At 38.9% G+C, this 23,642-nt stretch overlaps 3 protein-coding genes across 3 annotated transcripts; 2 read left to right on the top strand and 1 right to left on the bottom strand.

Annotated features, from left to right (window-relative positions):
• Positions 1-4,763, top strand: map7a (microtubule-associated protein 7a). The gene is made up of 15 exons (XM_062440840.1): positions 1-127; positions 800-901; positions 1,059-1,133; positions 1,257-1,420; positions 1,542-1,641; positions 1,805-1,921; positions 2,115-2,284; positions 2,388-2,524; positions 2,636-2,874; positions 2,977-3,154; positions 3,246-3,414; positions 3,602-3,706; positions 3,876-3,926; positions 4,077-4,331; positions 4,695-4,763. Exons 1-15 carry the CDS (start codon positions 1-3, stop codon positions 4,761-4,763), a joined length of 2,058 nt encoding a protein of 685 aa, XP_062296824.1.
• Positions 4,764-5,560: 797 nt separating this feature from the next.
• Positions 5,561-10,146, bottom strand: LOC134001072 (uncharacterized). Its single transcript, XM_062440621.1, has 13 exons — positions 9,957-10,146; positions 9,569-9,688; positions 8,763-8,882; positions 8,441-8,560; positions 7,761-7,880; positions 7,406-7,614; positions 7,271-7,316; positions 7,051-7,184; positions 6,730-6,861; positions 6,472-6,586; positions 6,191-6,325; positions 5,962-6,087; positions 5,561-5,846 (listed from the first exon to the last, which is right to left on the bottom strand). The coding sequence occupies exons 1-13, from the start codon at positions 10,144-10,146 to the stop codon at positions 5,713-5,715; spliced, it is 1,701 nt and encodes a 566-aa protein (XP_062296605.1). The 3' UTR covers positions 5,561-5,712.
• Positions 10,147-11,515: 1,369 nt separating this feature from the next.
• ahi1 (Abelson helper integration site 1) lies at positions 11,516-23,495 on the top strand. The gene is made up of 27 exons (XM_062440597.1): positions 11,516-11,548; positions 11,982-12,031; positions 13,071-13,189; positions 13,424-14,004; positions 14,102-14,190; positions 14,294-14,480; positions 14,611-14,803; positions 14,893-14,988; positions 15,088-15,273; positions 15,457-15,609; positions 16,034-16,166; positions 16,357-16,480; positions 16,786-17,015; positions 17,965-18,071; positions 18,173-18,291; positions 18,778-18,908; positions 19,015-19,155; positions 19,386-19,576; positions 19,691-19,736; positions 19,874-19,926; positions 20,702-20,819; positions 21,149-21,207; positions 21,372-21,431; positions 21,523-21,685; positions 21,786-21,871; positions 22,658-22,746; positions 22,946-23,495. Exons 2-27 carry the CDS (start codon positions 12,022-12,024, stop codon positions 23,124-23,126), a joined length of 3,645 nt encoding a protein of 1,214 aa, XP_062296581.1. The 5' UTR covers positions 11,516-11,548; positions 11,982-12,021; the 3' UTR covers positions 23,127-23,495.
• The last annotated feature ends 147 nt before the right edge of the window (positions 23,496-23,642 follow it).

Here is a 23,642-nt window from a genome sequence, read left to right as displayed (position 1 = left end):
ATGCCAGGTTCAATACCTAGCATGGCTGTGCAGAAGAAACAGAGTGTTATCCCTCCATCGCAGGGACCACTTTCTCAGCATATCATCGAGAGCCAGAGGAAAGGGAATGGATTCATAAAAACAGGAGGTTAGTATAGCTTTTACATGTTTTTAAAAAATAATGTTTTGTTTACAATCTGATCAAAACAAGCCTTTTCTTGAAGCCAAGCCAGGGTTACTATAGATCACAAACACAGGATAATCTGATCATTTTGATGACGCATGAATACAATATATAGATTATACATTCCCTTTAAGAAATAATTGAGCATTTTGTAACTAAGCTTGCCTACCATACACGTCAGGAAATCAGGGGGAATGTGTTGGAACGGATTACATAATATGTATGCAATATTCAGCATCCTGATATTTTTTAACCCTTAAGGAATACATTCATGTGATTTTTTTTGTCCTGTGCGCATCTCATCTTGTGTGGTGCCTCTCTGTCTTGACCTTTTTCATTGGTTATTTCAGTCGTTTCCATGAAGACTAGTCAGGTGCTAGCATGTTCCCTTAGACTTTTATATGCACGCAGTTTATAATGGCTCTTTCATTTGCAGCTGACCCTAAGGCCATCCCCGTCCATAATACAGTAGTACTGTTTGGGACAGATTTTTATCTCAGTTTGCTTTTGATTACAAATTGTAGAACATTTTAAAAGAGGGGATATTTGATGATATAGACATATTCACATAATGAAAAGAAAAGTATTGGTGTTTTCTTTTTATGTATAACTTGATTTTTTGTTATTTACTTCCAGATAATGGAGCTAATATCAAACCAAATTCACAGGCAAAGAAAACAGCCTGTTATGACAAGCCTGTCCCAATCTGCAACATAGTGACTCCACGGGCCACTGCAGGTTTGACACAACTCACTCATCCTTTTATCAATCAGCTGTCATATTATTAGGATATCAGATAATGTCTCAAAGACTGTCCACCTACATTAGGGTTTTATTGTTTAATATAGGTAATAGTATTAATCATTAACTATAAAGTATTATTCTGGCATTCTAGTGGCTAATGGACAAAATACTGATGAGAGGCTGAAAGCTGCTCGGGAAAGAAGAGAAGAGCAAAAGAAGTTACTTGGTATGTGAGCTCCAAAGGTGGCACAACTCATGCGGCACTGATAATGCATTGTCCTCAATATCTAATAAGATTAACATACATAACTGATCCATCTATTTATACTGGTTCACTTATTTTCCTCAGCCTCTCGAGAACTGAGCAGGTTGGAGCGGGAGCAGCGAGCCAGGCGCTACCATGAACAACAACTGCAGGAGCGCAAGAATAAACTCTTGGAGCAGAGGCTCAGAGAGGAGAGGAGGCGTGCTGCTGTTGAGGAGAAGCGCAGGCAGAGGCTGAAGGAGGAGAAAGTAAGTTTTGATGTTCCAATTCACAAAACTTTTATTATAGGTGAGGCAGGCGATTTCACAGCTCAGCTACTGTGACTGGACTGAATGACATAAACACTGAAGTTTGTTTTCCTTAATTAAGGAACGATATGAAACTGCAGTGCGCCGGACCTTGGAGAAGAGCATAAAAGCCCAACAGAGCCTGAGCCAAAACTCAAGAGGAAGGAAGCTCACCAAGAACAGTAAGCAAGAGTGAATTTGTTTTCTTTTGTTTTCTGTCCAATAATCTATCCCATAACACCAATATCTGTTCTCTGTGTAACATATGTTAACACAATCATTCTTGCTGTGCCTTATCTTTGGTTTTTGCTGCACTTAAAAACTTTATACTGATCAATACGTTAGTTCCACGTCGCTTGCCTCTGACAACATGGGAGAAGAACTTGGTCAGTCGCCTCCTGACCCCTACATGCTCTTATCTGGCCAGGAGCAAGAGTGCCGGTTGTCAGTCAGGAGAAGAAGGTACTCCCTCCCATAGTAACAACATTTACTTATTTGCTTTAACATCAAGGCAATGCTACTGGCTCTTATAATACAACTTCCAGGCTCTAATTAACACTGCTCATTTTCCTCTCTGTTTACACACTGTTTTCACATTTCCACCCGTTGCATATTTCTTCAAATTCCATGTTTATGGCACTAAACACTGGCTCAGTTGTCCATGTTTGTCGCCGTGCAGTTTCATTTCACTCCATGACTACCACCAACACCACCACCACCACCACCCCCCACAAAACCCAGCACCATTCTGGTTCAGTGCACCACAGGCCATCTGCCTCTTCCAGTCCCAGCAAGAGCCAACAGAGAAGTATCAATGTGACACAGGTAATTCCACTCTTCTATGATCAGTGTTAATATGCGCTACAAAGCTAAATAATGGATCCTTTTTTTCTAGCTGTTTTTTTTTTGTGTCTTCTTTTTGGTTTAGATCAAAGCAGCAAGACAGAAAGATACTAATAAGAAGACCTCAAACAACGGCTCAAATATTAGATCGACTGCTGTCAACAGTAATGTTAAACCATCCACGGTTAAAAAGAGCAGAACAACATCCCCCTCACCAGAACGGTAGGTCAAATGTGTGAGTGAAAATATCCACTGAGATGAAACAGTAACAGTAAAATGAACAAAGTGGGACATCCTCTTTTTTTTCTTTTTCTTTTTTGTCGGGCATTAAAGGACTCCCCGAAGATCAATCAGCAGACATTCCACTCCACTGCAGCTGGAGCTCCCCTCAGTCCCCGAGGAAGATGTTGCTGTTTGTAGTTCTGCCCTCTCACCTGGTAACTCGAGGCCTGTCAGGACATCAGCTGAAGGTCGGAAAGAGAAAATGAAGACTGAAAATTCACCAGAGGCTCCACGTCCAAACCTGCCCGACAAAGGGAGAGAGGCTGTAACCAGAACAGCAGGAGATGGAAGTAAGCATCCAAAAGAGAAATGCCTGAAATAAAAAAATGAGTATTTCAGTTGTTTATCAAATGTTCCAGATAAATATTGAGGTTGATATTATCCCTCTTAAGGTCCTGTGAAGATGACTCCTAATCCAGCTCCACAGCCTCCTGAAGTCATGAGCAGGCCTTCAGCTGGTACTACAGACCCAGAGGCAGCTTCACGTCTCCTGGCTGAAAAGAGGAGAGAGGCCCGTCTCCAAAGGGAGAGAGAGGAGCAGGAGCGGCTGCAGAGAGAGGAGACTGATAGGTAAGCACCTGCTGGTCAGATAAACTGCAGCAATGGGACAATTACTCTGAAAGAAGTATAAGACAGTTGTCAAAATTTCCTGTTTGTCCAGGCAGAGTCGTGAAGAGCTGGAGCGCAGGAGGGCAGAGGAGAGAGCGCAACAGCAGGCCGAGGCTCAACGTCTGATAGAGGAAAAGAGGAGAAGGGAGGAAGAGGAGCAGCGACAAGCTGAGGAAGAAAGAGCTCAGGCCATGAGGGAGGCCGCCCTTCTGCAGAAACAGGTGGGCAATGCAAACATTACTTCTATCAGCAGTGAGGTAAACTGCACTTAAGGTTCTGCAGATTTTCCTCATGGATGTTTTTAGGGGTTTCATTTACTCATTTATCCTTATTAAAGTGATTAATGTTCTGTTTTTGTGCTCATTCTGACAAGATTTGGTTTATCTACTCTGTTTGTGTCTAATGCAGCGAGAGGAGGAACAAGCCAAAGAGAGAGAAAAAGCAGAACAAATAAAGAAAGAGCGAGAATTACAGGCACAGAAGGAGGAGGCAGAACGCCAAGTCAGAAAAAAGGTGACTTTTTAAAATGTAGATGACCATATCTTTACATAACTGTCTGTACATTCACCACTGTAGATTCATCAAAATGTATAATATCAAATATCCTGTCTTACTCAAGAGAGTGAATATTTTCTACAAGGTCCACTAGAGCATTTTTATGAAAGCTGTATTTTTTTCCCAGCGACTTGAGGAGATCATGCGGAGGACCAGGAGGACTGATTCTCCAGATACGGTGAGATTTATTATTCAATTTTTTTTAGAAGTAGACATTGCCCTTGGGGAGTTATGACGCAAATCCATCATTGACTAATAACTAACCAGCTCCTATTCTAAAAGCCACAGTCTGTCCTTGACTAAATTGGTTCATCCTTTTTTAACACAGAAATCAGTACCAGCGCGGATCTTGCCAAATGAATCGAAACCAAAGGAAAACACAGAGCCTATAGAAATCAATGGCACTATAGAGGATGCCATCAAGCTACCAGTGGGGTCTAGGGCCTCACAGCTGGGGATGAACAATGAGGAGGACATGGTACCTGTTGTGGCCTTCAAAGAACGTAGGTCTCTCAGGACTCTCACAGGGCTGGAAGAGATCCAGCCCCACCAACGAGCAGGTGAGAAGCAACCAGGAGATCATGTGAGAACAGTTTTTCCTCAGGATGGGAAATTAACACCAACTACCAGCCAGATTCTTGGCACATTTGGCTCTGGCTAGTGAGTATTTAAAGGGTGAGGCACCTTGTGGACCTAGAAACTAATTTACACGTTCCATCATCTGACATGACTGTCCCCAATTAGCTGCAAAGAGGCACAGCAGTTCATCTTGAGCTGTGGGCTATGCAGAAAGGGCTAGTTAATTTTGAAATCAGATATTCAGGTTGGTGGATAAGAACGTTTCCTAACCTGAGGATGACTCTGTACAGCCGTCATTAAAAGATCACAAATGTTCTATACATCTCTTTCTAATACCTTCTTTTACTCCTTCTTGTGTATTCTTTAGAGGTCATCTGATCACCTGCAAGGTGGGCAGACGTTCAAACACTTTGTTGGAAAGCCGCGATTTCTCTGAAACACAGGAATTACTGATGCACAGCCATTTCGCTTCCCTTTGGCACCTTGGAAGAGCATGTAAAACCACAGCCTTGCCTCTCAGGAGGATGTGAGCATTTGGTCACTTTTCTGTGTGTAACCAGTGGCACAAATAATTAATTAAGTACAGCAGGTTTCTCAACTAATAATGACTATCCAAAACACAGTAGATTTAGACAGTGGTAATGATAGTTTGCTGGCGAGTGTTGCCTATGTAAACGTTAAAATACTAGGATTAGCCATTCTAACAATCACAACATATGTCAGCCATATGCTTATCGCTTATTCCTGATATTTCCTGCTATTGAAGCACTTTTCCTTCCTCAGTTTTGTCACTGTGGAGTTATAGATTAGTTCAAGTGGCTGTTTGTGCTAAGAACACAAGAGTTTAGGTTAGTGGTGAAAGCTCACGTCCTCTCTCAATTCCTATCTTACCCTTTGATTTTGTGAAGTATAGCAATCACATATTTCAAAGCTGCTAAGGAACTTGGTTTCCAAAGACTTTGCTTGCGTTTTGTGTGCATCGTTTTAGAGAATATCTTGCACAAAGCATTTATTGCACTGCCAGTTGCTTTGTTTGATATTGCGCAATCACTTTACAAAGCAAAGTTTGAGGTGTAAGATTTAAATGATTTATTAAAATGCAAAAATATAAAAACAAATGTATCCGATCATAAATATTTGATCTTTAGGTATTGCTTATTATTATCACTTGTTAAGATGTTGAAAGGTGAAATATATGCCATATTTGATTAAAGTTGATACTATGCCGTGTATTTGCCTTGTTTTTCAGCTAATTTGTTGACTGTAATTAAAAACACATTAAAATAAACACATTTAAAAATGATGTAAAAATGATGCTTGTCCATGCAGTATGAATGTAAACACTTGATACAGTCCACACTGTGCATTTCTCAGTACCGAGTGACTTAAGGGTTGAGCCAAGATGGAGAAATGGGCTGAATCATTAGCAGTAGCCGTCTGGTCTCCTCTGTCTGCGCATGCACCTTCCAAAGCTGGACCTCCAGTTCACTGTTAGCCAACAGTGTTGAAAAGTCTCCATCTGCAGCAAGAAAAGCAGCACAAAGCAGGCAATGAACCCCTCAATTACAATGGATGATATGATATTTTACAGTAATTTCAGTTACGAAGTAAGTATGTGTTCAACAAATACAAACCTTTCTTGAGGTTGAATATGGTAACTATGCCAAGATGCTGAAATTTAACATCTTTGTTTTTGAGAAATACCAACAGGTACTCGGACATAGTGATGTACTGAGGTCTCAGCAACTGAATGATCTCCCCTATTAGCATGAAAACAAAGAATATAACAATATTTAGAATTTATTAATGTTGAAACAAACTCATTATTGGATGGGTCATTTAAGTACGTCACACTTAACGCACCTGTCATTTCTAGTTTGCTTATGATGACTGCACAGTTATATGACAACTGAAGATTTCCTGTTTGTTCAGAGAGCTTCACCAGTCCTGAAACTTGTTCTGATGTTACTGTTTCTGACAACTTAGACTTAAGTGGATCTGAAATAGGAAAACAACAATGGGAGATATCAATAGATAGTCAAAGATATAATTGATCATAAAAAGTGTATTAAATTGTCACTACATCGTAATCCATAACAAACATTCAAAAATGAAGACACAAGTACAAAGTCCAGTTCACTCACCCCAGGTCATCAGATTATGTAAGCATGATGTCACAAGCATCAAAGTCTCATCTGACAGGGCTGGAGACACAAGTGCCCCGAGGAGTCCTGATAAGCACTGAGTCTCCATCACAGCCTAAGTAACAATGTCGATACAAATGATGGGATTCAGCATGACTTTATCAAGAGTTTTTCAATCTCAAGTGTAATGCACTGTGTTTACAGTGGAAATGTGTCAGACCGGTCATGAAATCATGAATTATAGCTTTGGCCTTGTACCTGCTGACCCATGCAGGAGCTACTCAGGTTGGTGATGATCTTGGAGCTATGTGTGATTATAACAGAGCTGGAACAGTGATGATGTAGGAGATGACCCATCACATCCAGCACTCCCTCGTTCAATAAGGCCTCCTGGAAGCAAAGTATGGGAATATTATTAGTATAAAGGATTTAAGAAGCATAGTTAGGTAATGGGCTACACAGCATTTGTTTACCTTAACCCTATTTCAAACAAAAAAGATGTCCCAAAATGTGAAAAAAGTCACACACACAATAAATAGTTAAATTCTTATTATGATGCTTCTGCATAGTAAATCATACATTATTAGGTGGATGTGAAGACAGTGCAGACAGTAGTGTTAGAGCTGACTTTGTCCACACAGGAGTGGAAGTTTTCAGCAGCGTTTTCAGAGGCAACACACAGTCAAGCTCCATCAGCTGCTCCTGGATCAAAACTGCACATAAAAAAAAAAAATCACAAACAGTATCTGATTCCTGTGTGGTATAGCTTTACTGTTTCTTTGTTTTTGACAGTAATTACCATTCTTCGATAGATTTTGTAGGCATCTGCATGCTTGGGCTGAATTCTGAAAATGTAATTTAAAGAAAAATCATCCACAGTATCATATATATTGGTGCTGATTTACCTTGAATCACCCACTAAAGTTGCAATCACCTTCTGCACAGATGAAGACATGAGTGTCACAAGAGACTTTAACAAATAATTGCCCCCAATGCTGAGGAGCTTTGGGTGATGCTCCTGGATGGCAGCAATGTTACACAGAGCGGTGCAGCTGTAAAACTGAACCTCTGAATCTGAGGACTGCAGCAGAAGAACCAGGACAGGAATTGTTCCTGCTTGACACAAGATCCTCATTGACCAATCTAGAAGATCAAATTTAGGATGTTTCCATGTTATATTCATGCAGATTAAAAATACCTTTAAGTTAACACTGAAACAAAAGTTTCTCTTGATTTTATGAAAAACACATGAACAGTGAAATCAAATAAACAACGCAAAATGATCCTACCTGACTGTGTGAGATGTAACAAGGCCCAAGCTGCGCTCTGTTGCACCGGCGGATCGTAAGATCTTGCTAAAACCAACAGTGGAATGATTCCATCCACCATCAAAGCATCTCTGTTTGACTCTGTGTGAAGAAAAAGAAAATGTTCTACACATCTGCTCTACTAATCTACACTATAATATTATCGCACATCAGCGATAAATGTGGCAAAATTCTGGGAAAGCCAAGGTATTCAAGATTTTTGCCTCATCTATAAGTACCTCAATTAATTTATGTAGGTACCTAAAGCAGATGATTAGGATGAATGAGACTGGAGTGCTGACACAGCAGAGAGACCTTTATTAAAGCACATGGCACAACTATTTATTCTTTTTTAACTTTCTGACCAATGTCCATCATTTTCTGCTACGTCATCCACTGATTTTTCCTATTCTTCACCTTACAATATAAGTATATGTGTAGTAGTTTGCAGAATTACAAATCTGCTTCCATTTTAAATAAACAACTTGAGGAAAAATAAATAAATATCACACAGTAAAAGCCTGTGACAACACTATGTCTAGTAGAATTAACATCATATTGCACATATACATCGATTGCTATGTTTTCTACACATCTTCATTTATGTTTCACTTTAAAGCAGAAAATGTAATTTCAAACCGTTACCATGTGTTCGTACAAACCTGAAGAGGCCAGCATGGCCACACATGCACAGGAGTGACACTGAGCGGTGGGATCACCAGACTGGAACAACTCCAGTATGGGTATCAGTATTCCCATTTCAATCGCCAACTCTTTACATACTGAAATCACATAGTAATTATTGACAACATGATCTTTTCATTAAAGCCACATAACCTAGGTGATTCCTAATGAAAGCTGTGATACTGCACTGATTTTACATCATTAATACATACTTCAATCATTAAGGGCACTTGTGAATAAATTGAAGAGGGTTTAATAATTTTGAATGGATTTCAATACCTTATGATTCTTGGCTCTTACCATTATTCTTTACTAACAGATTGACCAAGGAGAGAGAGATAGTCTTTTGCACATCCAGGTCAGATGAGAAAAGTAAAGCCAAGATTGGTTCCATGAAGGCATCTGGTAAGGGGGATGTTACTATAACATACAATTACAGAGAGCAAAAGACAATAAAATAAATTTTAAAAAAGCATTATAGTTTAAAGAAGCAGAATATTAGGAGTCAGGGACATAGCCAAGAATGATCTACAAGTCAGACTCAAATTAGCTATCAGACTTCCATCGATTAAAGTCAAATGCTAGAAAGGAACATTCGATATTTGACTGGTTTTAAATGAAATCCTTACTGGAGATACCCCAACTGTATCTATTAACCTCAACCAAGCAAACAAAACAATCTGTCAACTGTCACCTTGATGCAAAATACGTGGTCATATATTTACCTACTCAAAAGTGTTCTGTACTGAGCTTATCACAACAATGAACTGACAAAGGGAAAAAAACTGAAGTAAGTTACCATGAGTTACCTGAGGTTGCCAATTTATCACAATAAAACTGTGAGATTCCTACATACATCTATTTATTGTTAATCTGTCATGACACTGAAGCTGGCACATGTTGGGTATTATCTTCCCTGGAAAAAATACAGTTGAATATTTGCATGATACTGGTCACACCCGTTAGAGAACCCTTTCTACAGACAATGGTATGACAAGCATGCAGTTCAGGCAGTAGTCATAATTTATGTGCACTATTCTGCAAGTCATTACTATCATGCAGATTATCAGAAGTAACATAAAAATCTGTTTGTTTTCTTCACTCACGATTGTGACTGAGATGTAAATAATACACGGCTGCAGTCATTTGTAGATCAGGCTTTTCTGAGGCTGCAAGTCTGCTCAGTGTTTGCAGACTCTCCTGATTGAGCAGTTGAGTTTCATGATCTAAGAGAAGAAATTAATCGACAATGTGTGACTGATGAATAATAGTTTATTAATTTAAAAATACTTTGTTTCAGATTGATACATGAATTATGTAAATGCCAAGAAATAGTTTTTTTATTAAATAATGTATTAAAATCATTTATCATTACAAATACCCAGATGTGAGTTGCACAATTGGATAAACTTTGTCTCACAAATAACAAGATAACGTTTGTATACTGTACGTGTTTCCCGTCCACAACAAAGAAAATGTGCTGAATGTACCGACCATGCAGGAGGTGTAATGTGGTCTTCCTCCTCGGAAAACTCCTGTCAGGTGTATTCCTTATGCAGGTGCACTGAGAAAGCTCTCTGAAAACGTCGCTTATTTTCTGCCCAAACTCTCTACAGACTCTCCTCAAGTGAACAGCGACATCTTTAAGCAATCGGGAGCAATTCTCACAAAAGCCAGAAGCCATGACTGCATCTTGTGTAAGGACGCACCTGTCCTCTTTCCACAACAAGCACTAAGACGCGCCTACTGAGACGTCACATGACTGCAAGGTAGATTAGCTAATTCATTATTACAGTAAGTTTATCACATTTCAAATACTTGATTATAAAGTCATGCAATCAGATTTTAAAATGAAAACAAGTAGCAGCTATGTATTGACTTATTTGTTTTAATTGACTATTTTTCCTCTTTCTTTGTTTATGTCGTAAATACGGTGGCCCTGAGGTGAGTGCGGTAAAGCACGTGCAAAGCATAGACTGTGCAAAGGCTAAACATTAAAAAAAACAAAAAAACAACAACAACACAAAAATGGGAATACGTATTCAAAATGTCACATAAGTACAATGCCAGCACTTGAGTACATGTAATTATTTACTTTCTTACTGATTTGTATGCTTGTCATATGAAATACATCCTTCAGTTTTAAAAACGGTCAGTATGTAATCTGGAAGCACACATTTGCATGACAATGAACATTGGGTGTAAGATATTGATTATTTTATTAAAACACCAGGAAGACCGAAATAATTATTGTCCTTCATAGTTTGAATAATGCTTTGTTATGGTGCTGTGGTAGCCTTCACATTAAGCACCCCTGCAAAACATCCTGCAATAGTTCCATGTAATTCATGCACTACTGTGTGTACTACAGCCACTGGACACTTCATTAGGTACACCTGTACAAACGTATTCAATCTCATACAAAAGCTCTGTCATAAATTCTACATTTATGAAGCTTATACATTTTAAAGTTTTGTCAAGAAGCCGGTAAACTGTCAATTTATTATTGAGGCATAATAGGTGATGATGGTGTTTTAGGGTGCATTATATTGAATGGGGTTCCTAATATTTTGTCCATTCAATTAACATACACGAAATAATATATATATATATTATATAATATAAAATATTAGGAACACCAGTCAATATAATTGTGTAAATAAAAACTTAAAATGTATAAACTTGAAAAAAGTAGAATTTATGGCAGAGCTGTTGTATTTGATTGAATTAGATTGCACAGGTGTACCTAATGAGGTGACTGCATATCCCCTAGACCCAGAACACCTGTTATTTAACATGTTGCAGCTATTCTAATAACAGATATTACTGTAAAATAAAGGGAAACTTTTTTTTTAAACCATATGCCACATACATCCATGGGGACGGTAGTTGGTTGCAATCCGCACATTTCACCGCTAGATGTCACTAAATCTCACTCACCGGTTCTTCAAACGTCATTGGCTAATCTGTTGTTTGGGTGCTACGTCACGGACACGGTGACCGTGGCAATGCTCCGCCCTCGCTGGTTGACTTGGAAACCATCGCAGCGTTGTTGGTGAAGTTAGAGGACGGCACAATCACTGCAGGTTAGTTACATGAAGTTACTGTCAGCTAACTGCAAGCCAGCCTGTCAATATACATTCATGTGTGGAACTGATTTGTCTCTGGAGCTTAAGGCTGTTTGTCCAAGAACCTAAAATATTAATCTAACGGTAACAAACGTAGCTAGTGTTAGCACTTAGCAAGCTAACGCTAAGTAACGCAGCTATTACCTCGTCAGCTGAATACAGAAAACACGTCTAACCTTATAGGGTCATAGTGGTTTTGCTTCAGTGTTTTATTAAAATTGCTAAACTTCACAAACCTAAACTGTGTTGCAAAGCTTTGTAGGCTTTGTATATAGGCAAAGCAATGTACTGTGGTGGGTGATCTAACATTAGCTGAGATTTCATTGTGCAGCGTTATCCCTGTTTTATATTTTTAGACTAAAGCCTCTCTCTCTCTTTTTTAACATTACAGCCTTCTTCACTCAGAATGAGAGACATTTCGGTGCCTGAGAATGCCTGCTGGTGAGTTTTCTAACATTACTGTTCCCCAACACACTCTAAAAGTAGTATCACTGCAGTGTGAAAAATGCTAATTCAGAAATAAAAAATGCCCCTTAATCACAATTGTACATTCGTAGGTTTAAAAGGTAAAGACAATGCAGAATAGCTTCTTTCAAGGTTGTATATCACTACATTTATCATAGAATTTGATTATTGTTATTGATGCATTAAATGATAGTGGGTTTAAATGGGTCTTAAAATAACAGTCCGGTGCCCAAATGAACACTGAAAGAGTTTTTCTTTGCTCTAATCAAGCCTCCTGTTCATACTAGAAATTAAAAGATCCCCTTCAAATGTACTTTCAGTGTAAGTAATGGGAGCCAAAAATCCACACAGTCATTTTGTGCAGACATTCATTTGAAGGTTTATTTGAAGCTTATATGTGGCTTCAGCAGTCTGAGTTAGTCACATAGTAGATATCTGCCGCATTTACAGTCTTTTTCAACATTATATCTTGTCTTTGTGTTTCCTTGGACAATGTTTGAGCTGGGGTGGAAGTAAAATAACAAAAAGAGGGAGTAAGGGTTAGGGTGAAAATACTTTAACACTGAAAGATATTTACTTGATTTGACTTGAATTTGGACGGCTGAAGCCTCATATTAGTGTCACATAAACGTTTAAATATGTTATAGCACAGATGGATAACTGTGGACTCTGGCCTCCATCACTTACATTGTAAGCACATTATGAATCACATTATGCATTGTCTAATGGCTGATATGAACAGGAGGAATGATTACAACAAGAACAACAGGTTTCAATGTTCATCTGGGTACCTGACTATAGTTTAAAGACAGACTTGAAAAATTATGAACCCGTCCTTTAACATGTAAACACAATATCAGTGTTGTAGCTGATCAAGGTGGGGCTGATTTACTTCTTTATATACTGTTGGGTAGTTGTCGGTGATTGCACACATTGCTGTGATCGTCTTAACTGATCTCACCATAGCTAGTCCACATCCACTTTGCCCACTAATGGTAGTATTACTTTTTTACAGGTGAGAGTGAAGACCGGGCAACGACCCGGGACAGATTCAACGATGTGTTCAAGAAATACACTGAATCAGAAAAGAAAAAGTTAAAGAAAAAAAACTCTGAAACCAAAGAGACCATTGTGGTAAGGGTTAGGTTTCTACTGTGTGCATTTCTATCTTTAGTAGGGGAGAGCACAGTTACATGTTGAAAAGTGTCAGAAAATGTGACTTAAAAGTTCAGCATACAGTGTACAGCAGAGGAAATTAGAATAACAACATTTTGTGTAATTTTCCTCCTTCCCCCAAGATACACTGCAAAGTAATGTAAATGTAATGTAATGGTTGACATGTTATTAAAATAAATCCTACCTTTGTAGCTCCAGACTCTACAAAAGAATCTCAACCTCGGGAAGGATACAGAGGATGATGAGACTACCCTCCAGAACATATATCACCCTGAACAGGCTAGCCCACGCTTTACCAAGAACAAGCAGAGAGAGAGAGAAATAGCAGAAAAGGTTAACATCAATAACAGTCTAAACCAAGAGGAGAGTCAAACATCAAAAGGTAAGCGAAAAAGTAAGAGGGAGCTTCCTTCACTTCCTGTACCTGAGGACAGCACAAGTTACACCCAGCAGGATGCAGATGCTTCCAAGTCTGAGATCACTTTGGAGTCAGATGATGTTGGCGGTGGAAAGGAACCAAAACGGAGAAGTAAGAAAGGGAAAAGCAAAGGAGATGCAGAGGTCAAGGCAGAAAGCCAGGCTGAAGATGCTGAGGACAATCTGCTACATGAATACCAGCAGCAGATTGCACAGGAGGAGGAAAAGACTTTGAAAAAGACACAGGTCAAGACAGAAGAAGACAGTTCAGTCTCCCAGAGTGTTTTACTGAATAATGATGTTGGAAAGAAAAAAAAGAAGAAGTTGAAATCTGTAATCACAGAGTCAGATGTAGGGTGCGTATATACCTATTAATATGATATGGTAATATGACTACAGGCTACTGTTTTTAGAAGCATGTTAAAGTAAGATTAATACTTTTCACTCCACCAGAGATCAAGATGAAGGTGCCGACCCGGACGTTGATGCCGAAAATGAAACAGAATCAAGGGGAAGAAAGAAAAAGAAAAAGAAAAAGAAAGGTTATTAGATGATAATTGTCTGAAAATAAGATGTGAAATTAAGTTCCAAAAGTCGGCAGCACGTGATGTGGATGAATGCCATGTCTTATTTTCCTGTTTTCAGTTGTCAAAGAAGAGATTGAAACTGAGGCAGAAGCACCACAGAGACCAGTCTTTGATGACAGCCTTGTGCTGGGACTTTACGTACACAGAACAGATCGGCTCAAGACGGACTTGCTGATCTCACACCCCATGGTGAAGATTCACGTCATTGATGAGATCACTGGAAAGTATGTGAAGAAAGAAGACAGGTGAGAATGGTGATGATGTCAGACCCGACCTCACTGCGGTTTAGTGTTTGTGTTTTTTATCTGTCTTGTTTAGTAGCCGCTTGCATTGAGTATTTTAATTTATTTGCTTAATTGCTTTCTTTTTTCACAGCCATCGTCCAGTTTCCTCATTCTATGAACAAGAGAACGTTGATCACATTCTCCCCATCATGACTCAACCTTTTGATTTCAAGAAGAACAAATCAATCATCCCTGAGTGGCAGGAGCAGATCATCTTTAACGAACGCTTTGGACATTTCGTACAACAAAATGACGAAAGCCCCAGAGTCATATTCTTCTTTGAAGTAAGAAATTTCATGTAAAACATATTTAACTTTGAAGCCAATTTCAGTGTGCCTGTTAATCATTCTTTTTATTTCAATGTTTTATAAAGATCCTGGATTTCATAACTATGGAAGAAGCAAGAGCCAATGCTGACGTTGACAAACATGAACGAGGTTTCAGAAAGATTGCATGGGCATTCCTCAAGGTATTATATTTGTCCTCGCCATTTGGAAGAAAATATCATCCAGAATGTTTTTATTGCTTTTTTTAATGCTTATTTCATGTTTCCTCCTAAATCCTTTAGCTAGTTGGCACTAATGGTGTGCTGAATATCGACAGTAAACTTCGCCTCCAGCTATTCTGCCCCCCACCCAGGGCAAAGAGGCAACATAAAACAATTGATGTGGTCGAGTGGTGGAAGAAGCACCCCCGAAACAAATACCCATCCACTCTTTATGTTACGGTGAAGGGCATTAAGCTCCCTGAGCATGTAAGTCAGTTGTTGCTTAATAGTTGCTACTATTAATTATTGCTTGATGATCTGTCTCTACTCAAATTGTCTAGACATACTGTATACATATTTGATATGTTACAAGTAAGTTAATAATGTAGGCAATCAAACCACCTGTTGATTCAGTAATATGTCCTGCCTGACTTACTGTTTGTTCTCTAGGTGGACCCATGTATTCGTTCCATGATGGCGCTGCAGGAGGAGAGGGGAAGCACCTCCTACAGTGAACTGCAGAATGAAGCCACCAAGAGAAGCCTGACACAGACTCTAGACAGCAAGCCGCCAGCCTTGAGATGGAGCAGGCTGCCTGGGCAGGTCAGTAGCTTAAAAGAATATCTTTGCTCTAATGATATTTGGTTATTTTTCACTTGTAATGAACAACCCTGATTATTAGTCATTACAAATCATGGAGATTGTTTGAAGGTGAGCACAGAATGGATAGTGTGCTGTAAACCCTTAAACTAAATCTAAACTAAATTAATTTTTATATCTTATCATCACAGTGATTACTTTAGCTTTTTGACATTTTTTGCCCCTTGTCAAACTCCAGTTACTGTGTCTGGCACTTAAAACAGAGTCAAAAGTATTTGCTCTTACTTTCTGACCCAAGATTGGTTTGACTTCACAAGTAATAATGATAATAATAATAATAATGATAACTCTATTTGTATAGCACCTTTTATACAATAAATGCAGCTCAAAGTGCTGCTGAGTCTTAAGCGGTGGTTTTCTGTTTTAGGTCTGTCGGATTCCTAACAAACCCATGTTGGCGTTTCGTGGTGGTCAGATGGGCTGTTTCACAGTTCTCTTCTCTCATGCTGGGACACTGTTGGCTGCTGCTTGTGCTGACAGAGATGCTTTCCCTGTTGTAGGTAAGCAACACCTCACCTGTGAAAAACTCCTCCTGCGTATGCTCATGAGCAGAAAACTCCAACTAATTAACTTGCTGTTTATATGCAGTTGTTATAAACATCTGAGGAGATTGACCTCAGGAGTCTGCAACTTGTGTAATTTATGTAAAATACATTGTGTGAAAAATAACTTGATCATTTACTGTTTCAGTGTATGAGATCCCTTCTGGCAAAGTTTTGGCTGCCTTCAATGGCCATCTCAAAATCGTGTATGATCTCTGCTGGTCCAGAGATGATCGGAGTCTTTTGTCTGCCTCCTCTGATGGAACTGTCAGGTAGGTTTCTCTGATTAGATAAAATAACAGGTAAAACTGATTAGAAGTGAATCAAACAGCAGTGTTTGAGGCAGGGACAGTTGCTGTAGCAGCTGTTTTTGTAGCACCTCTAGAGGGAGTGAGTACTCCTCATATAGCTGTTGTTCAGTATGTCTTTGTCTTACCGGTGACACAGCATGTTTTGGGTTGCAGTCTTTACCAGCTGAGACTGTCTGACTCAAGAGTACATTTAAAGAGTATATTATTCTTTGTGTAAGGTAGTTTTGCTTAATTCCATTTTTCTTCATCTTGTTCTCCTCCTTCAGAGAGTGGAACGTGGAGAGGCTTCTGGGAACGGCCCAGAAGGTTCTCCCGCATCCATCATTTGTGTACTGTGCTCAGTACCATCCCACCGCCCAGAACCTGGTGGTGACGGGGGGCTACGACTCTCTGCTGCGAGTGTGGAGGCTTGATGTCGACGATGTGAATGGCCGGCTACTGCAGGAGTTCGAGGGTCACAACGGTTTTATCAACACTGTTTGTTTTGACACTGAAGGTATTTTGTGTTTTAACTAATGTGTCTGTGCGTATGTGTGTGAGCCCTGTTGTAGACTGGCTGTCTGTCAGTTGGATGTGTCTCTCAGTGTATGATGAGATAGGCCCACAGCCACCAGCAGCACAAGATAAGAATTATTTTGACCTTTTACACACTGCCTGCCCTCGTATAATTTAAACATAATGTTTAGGGCCTGACCGATACTGGATCTTTGGGGCCGATGCCAATACCAATATTAAGAAATAAAAAACTTCAGATATCGACATTTCACCTGATCATTTTATATATAAAGAATATATACATAAACATACATTTTTTACAATGATCCCTTAAATGTAGTTATCAAACACTTGTGACAGTTTGACAATAAACTTTATTGCAACACTGGGAATTTAATCATTATAAATAACTTAAACTAACTAAATAACAAAAAAACATATAACAAAAACACATGTACATATATTTTTTAATTGAACTAAGAAAAAGGATCAAATATACATTAAATACTGCTTGTATGACTAAAATATCAGCACATATCAGACATCATATACGCAGAGACCGATACATTGGTATCGGCGTAATAATAATGTTATTGTTATGAGGAATGTTACAAAAAGAAAGTCTCGGTTGACAGTATGAAAACAGAGGGGATCCACTGCATGTACATGTAAGAAATACTAACTTATATTTAGTATATATTTCATGTGTTATATCTGTAGGACACCAATATGTAATTAGTTTTAGGTATTATATACAACAGCCTGGGTACAATGTCCTTTAATGTTAATTGATTAGTCCTGGGGATCTCAGAGATCCCCTCCTGTTCTAACCTCATTTTAAAGTAGTAATTGTGGTGTATTTAATGTGAGGCTTGACTTGTTTTGTAATGTGAATGAAGGCTATTGTAGATGTACACTCTCATGATTGTTGGGGTTTTTTTTGTAATTAGGAAGGAGAATGTTCTCTGCAGACAACACCGGCCTAATCAATGTATGGAAAACTTCAGTGAATGACAGAAGCAAACGGCAGCTATGTCACCACTGGTGTATAGAGAAGGTAACAGTTTAATTCACGTACATGCCTTATAGTATACTGTACATTTGTCAAATAGTGATCTGAGTTGAAATTTGAAATCCTGCATGTTTGTGTCTTGGCAGAAAATCGGTGAGAGTGACCTCAACGGTATCCCAATCAATATGCTGCAGCTCCATCCAAACGGGCGGTGCCTGCTCATCCATGCTAAAGACAGTGTCCTGAGGATGATGGATTTGAGAATGTAAATATGACAGAACTGTTAAAAAAAATCCATCTGTAATTACAGGAAGCAATGACCTGTGTCCTGAATATTACTTTAATTACCAGGAACTCCACTCATGTATTAAACGGAAACACATCAGTGGAGGTGCATTATTTTCATGGAGGTTGCTGTCTCCTAAAATGACAGACTGGACTAAATTATTTTCATAACCTCTGAAATGGTAACTGTAGAAGTGTAGGAGCAAATGGTTGTAGGATAAGCAAAGAAAATGGTATAACAAGTGCTATATGATCTATAATATAATGAAGGTAACCATAGTAACAATAATAAAACATGGTAGGTGAAGGCATAATCTAAAGAAAATGAAGAATCATATTTTATTGCTTGGAAAATTTGCTGTTGAGGCCCAAAAACACATAGGATTTGTTTAAAATACATGTATGTATCAGTCAAAATATATATTTGTACTTTCTTTTATATCTGCGATATATCTGCCCCATTCAGTCTGGCTGTGAAGAAATACACCGGAGCCACAAACTACAGAGAGAGGATCTATAGCACTTTCACACCATGTGGAAACTTCATCTTTTCTGGCAGCGAAGATGGCATGGCGTATGTCTGGAATACTGATACTGGTGAGTATCTTTTTTTTTACCCCACATAAAGAATCCAGTTGCTTCTTAAAAGTTTTGACAGTATTCGGCACAGTGGCTCCAGCTGTCAATTTGTCTGTCTTCCCAGGTGACCAAGTCGCAGTGTACTCCGAACTTTGTTACCGCTCCGCTCTGCACAGTGTGTCATTCCACCCTCACGAGAACATGGTAGCTTTCTGTGCCTTCGGTCAGAGCCAGCCTGTCCATGTCTACCTGTATGACCGCAAAGGTTAGAGCTTTTCTTGGTGAAAACATCTGACAAGTGACATTTTACTTATGTCTGGATTTAGCCCCTGAATCTCATTAACTGTGCTCACTTTTTTCAGGCAGAAATTAAACAGGGTACCTGCAGATCCTTAAAAAGTCTTAAAATGTCTTAAATTTAGTTTTTGATATTCATAGTAATGTACAGTCATTGTAGTACACACTGATCTAAGAATGTCTTGTGCTTTCCCACAGTTTCCCAGCTGGAGGTGCACAATATAAAGACAATGAGCAGATCAGCTTCTGCTGACAACAAAACTTTCAGAAACACACCTGATTCCCTGATGTTTCAGGACACTGCTTCTTCAACCATGGATCAGTACGCCCAAGCAACAAGACTTGCATTCAAAATGCAATGTGTCAAAGAGCAGTTGGATTCAGTACTTGTAAATACTCATCTTCTACTTCTTTGAAATTTACTTTGAAATAAGTAGTAGTAGTTGTCTTATTACAGTCTGTACAAAATGTGCATAATCTCACCCTTTCAAAACATTGTTTAGGAACCGCATCAAAGATCTTCAGCTTCTGGATACATTTATGAAACAGGTACAGTCTGTATTATAGATTGTTGTGCAGCTTTGGTTGTATGATTAGCATGGTACTGCATTATGAATTTACCTGTTTGTACAACAAGTGTTGTCTCTTCACGAACATGAAAAATATTCTTTTCTTTTGTGTTTCAGAAAAGGTGTGCATCACTCACACTCGGAGGAGCGTGGTATCGGATGCTGGCACAGTACGTTTTTGATCTCTTTTCTTCAAACACACCTCTGTGGTCTTAGATAAGGATGCACCTGCAGAGCCCTTCATGCCAACATTTATTTTGTTCTGTATAACAGGGGTTCCTAGAGTTTTTTATATATAATGGGACCTTTGTTATATTGACTTTTTTTTAATGAGTGACCAGGGCAGGGAAGTGGCATACTTGCTGATCATAATTGTTCTGCACACCCCATTACACACTAGAAGACAAGGTGACAAGAGTTCACGTTTCTATTAGTCTGCTTTATGGTTCAGTGCCTGTAAATAATGTAAGTTATGGCTCAGGTGTTATCTTTCTATATATACTTCCAAAAGAGAAGAAGAGGGACACACAGCAAGAAAATAGTGCCCAAGAAGCAGCAGGCAAGCATAAACTAAACAGAACCCTAACTTAATTCAGTCTGTGTTTGACTGTGGTTACTTAGACAAGACAAAATACAAATAAACCATGTAGCTTATTAAGTTATGTAATCATTATTCAGCTTTATTTTGCCTAATTCTTATGGCCCAATAACAAATGCTCTGAGGCTTGGTACCATCCACGACCTGAGCTTTTGTTAAAACTAATGCTGTCTTTGTTTTGCCCTCAAGCACTGAAAAGGGAAACACCACAAAACAAGAAATGATGGTTATAGAGTGTATATATTTAATGATAAGTGACCTCTTTACATAAAAAGACAATAATTACTGCCGTTCTGAAATACAGTAATTACTATGCAACTCAAGTCCGACTGGGGTTTTTTTCACAGACGATATTAAATGCCACATTACCGCCTCCATCTCTCCTGTCGCCGCACTCCAAGCTGCAGCTCTCTGGTTCTCTGGCCGAGCAGTTTATCCCCCAAGCAGCCCTGAGCACCCAAAACCGTGAGTGCCTCGTACCGTTAATCACATTGTTGTTTGTCTCTAACCAATGAATGGCTTTACTGCTGCTCTATGACACCTGAGGTCAAATATTTCCAAAGATTATGAGCTGCACAAAGTAAAGACTGTGTGACCAAGACCAAATGCTTCCAGCGTTGTGGTTTAGAGTCTCCTGAAGCATGTACACCATACACAGAGACGCAGAGGGACCTCTTGTAATTTTTACCTGTGTTCGTAAGTGAGCACCGTGAATAAAAGTCACTGGATCATGTAACAGGCCACGATCAAATATTTATGTTTGCTCTTTGTTGTTGTTTTATTATCCATTTCAGGCGGGTTCAGTCCAGTTGGTCATCGTCTAAAAGGAGCTTCATCTTTCAGGCTACAGACGGTAAGGCTGATAATAGTTACTTTTCTGATGCATGTTCTCTTTTCTTTCTTTACTAAATGTAATCTTATCCAGATGAACTTTATCAAACTGGTAGTCAGCTGTTACCGGAGTCTGCCAAATAACATTTTTACAAGATTAAAACAATGTTCTTTTCTTTCCATCAGACCATTCCCGATCACATTTCCTCAGGCGTCCATGTGGAAACTTCTCCTGTTCAACAAATAGTAAGTCTTCACTTGCAACTGTCAAGCTCAGTCACATGCAACTTTTCCCATCTCCCAATCAACCTCTCCACAATTTGTGTTCCCCCTGTAGGTTGTCTCTCTCTACGACTACAGAGCTAATCGTTCTGATGAGCTTACCATATGCCGCGGTGATGTCATCCACGTGCTGTACAAAGACAACGACAACTGGTGGTTTGGACGCCTGGCCAATGGGCAGCAGGGATATTTTCTTGCGTCTTATGTGGCAGATCAGAGTGAGAGGATTGTGTTTTCTTGTGACAGACACCTTGTGGATAATGTGTTATAAAGCCTTCAAATGTGATGCAAGATTATAAGTTGTTTGTATCGTTACAGGAGATGTCAGTGAAGAGGTGACTCAGTCCGTAGATGCACACACAGTCTTGTCTGAAGGGACGTTTGAGAGGTCAACACCAACCAGGGTGAGGAGACAGAAAGATTCAATCCCATCTGTCTTAAATCTGAATCTTTTTTCATCAGTAATAATGACTATGGGCTGAAAGGGGAAGGGCTCTTTAAACTGGTGAGGCGGAAACAGGGATATACATGATTGCACTCCAGATGCATGTGTTCTGTGTCTTGTTTACGGTGTCTCTGTTTCTGTTTGTTAAAGTGATACTTAAGCCAAAATCCATATCCATATATCACCATCAAACACTCTTTGCAGGCCTGGAAAATGGCTTTAAAAGCTTTAACAGCATTAAAAGACAAAAAAAAAAAAAAATACAGTCACGCTGCTGTTTTCCCTGTTCTTTTTAATCCAACATGGAAATTGACACTGTTTTGACCAAAAAAATTGACTTCCTGCAGTCATCTGAGGTCAAATTGTGTGCTGGAATTTTTGTGCAGATTGTTGTTACGTAACACCTGCAAAGATTTGTTTTGGATGTGCGTTGTGATGATTGCCTCGGCTGCAATGGGATTTCAGTGCTGACATGTTTTTGTCCAAGGAAAACAGTGTCGTCCATAGAAACGTGTACATGCCCAGTGTGTTCCAGTAAGCCATTATTGCGACAAATACAGCTTGTTCATGCTACTGGAAATTCTGTACTTTGGCATATTTTGGTGAAATTATGAGTGAGTTTTGGGAGTATCACTTAAATGAAAAACTAATACATGACGGTTTATGGGCTATCGGATGGTGTGGTATCTTTTCCTGTCTTCTTCTAGTTGCAATATCTTTTTTTCTCCTTCCTCACCTTTCCAAGGTCTCTGCTGCAATTAGTTCTTCTGGGGACCTTAAGTTTCTTTCTGAACCAACGCTTTCTGACACCGACCCTGAGTTGACTGATGCCAAGTAAGTATCTCACTTTACTGGTGCTTTGCTCACTAAGTTCTCTTTCACACACAGGGTTAACTTACTGAAAACCATTAGGGTTTGACTTTTGCTTTTCTTAAAGAGAAAAAAGACGACACAGAGCTACGATAGACATGTTTAAAACCTATATAATGTATTGGGAAAAAAATGCTGATTTCAAAATATGGTTTCCCTACAGAACTAAAAGGAAAAAGAAGGTGAAAAAAGCAGGACTCTCCACAACATCATCTCAGGGCGTATTTTCAGATCCAGACGCTTCGGGGTCGGCCGGCAGCAGAAGGAGAGTCAGATCAAAAGAGAGACCTCTCCCAAAGAGACCGACTGGCCGGACTAACGGTGCCTTCGAGCCTGACACATGAACTAATGGACACATTATTGTTTTCAACATGAGTGCTTTACACTTCTACTCTTTTTGTCATATAACACACATTTTTATAATGACGACAAACCTTCCAGGTGTGTTGTATTTTTCTAGTATTTTCATATTCTGTATTGTACTTAATACAGATTTATTAATGAAATGTAAAATTTTGTATATAAAAAAAATGTCTTATCAAGAATTGTACTATTGTGTTTTGTATGTTGTACTTTTTTTATTTATTAATGTAAACATAAATTGACAATTGTGTAATTTTTTTTTTTTACCAATGATATACAGTAGGAAACAAAATGTCTGTAATATCGTAGTTCTGTTTTCTTAAGAAGATATTAGCAGAGTTTGTATATTCTATTTCTTCACAATAAAAATGCATATTATTCACTAACAAATTTGTTCATCTCATACATGCGATGAGATATATATATTTTGATTGTGTGTGTGTGGGAAAATCTGGTGAGCATGTGAAATGATGCAAATCAGGTCCCAAAATAATCTG

This window comes from Scomber scombrus, chromosome 19, assembly GCF_963691925.1.
Source record: "Scomber scombrus chromosome 19, fScoSco1.1, whole genome shotgun sequence".
Taxonomy (NCBI): domain Eukaryota; kingdom Metazoa; phylum Chordata; class Actinopteri; order Scombriformes; family Scombridae; genus Scomber; species Scomber scombrus.
The sequence above is the reverse complement of the archived record's forward strand: the minus strand, read 5'-3'. Positions and strand labels throughout refer to the sequence as shown.

Coding starts and splice junctions, on each gene's coding strand:
- ahi1 (XM_062440597.1), top strand. Junction 13,190..13,423: donor AAACCAAAGAGACCATTGTG/GTAAGGGTTAGG, acceptor CTACCTTTGTAG/CTCCAGACTCTACAAAAGAA. Junction 19,156..19,385: donor CTACCTGTATGACCGCAAAG/GTTAGAGCTTTT, acceptor GCTTTCCCACAG/TTTCCCAGCTGGAGGTGCAC.
- LOC134001072 (XM_062440621.1), bottom strand. CDS start 10,146: ATGGCTTCTGGCTTTTGTGAGAATTGCTCCCGATTGCTTAAAGATGTC. Junction 6,587..6,729: donor GCTCCTGCATGGGTCAGCAG/GTACAAGGCCAA, acceptor ATTGTTACTTAG/GCTGTGATGGAGACTCAGTG. Junction 6,088..6,190: donor AAGCAAACTAGAAATGACAG/GTGCGTTAAGTG, acceptor TCATGCTAATAG/GGGAGATCATTCAGTTGCTG.
- map7a (XM_062440840.1), top strand. CDS start 1: ATGCCAGGTTCAATACCTAGCATGGCTGTGCAGAAGAAACAGAGTGTT. Junction 1,642..1,804: donor AAGGAAGCTCACCAAGAACA/GTAAGCAAGAGT, acceptor TCAATACGTTAG/TTCCACGTCGCTTGCCTCTG. Junction 3,927..4,076: donor GGACTGATTCTCCAGATACG/GTGAGATTTATT, acceptor TTTTTAACACAG/AAATCAGTACCAGCGCGGAT.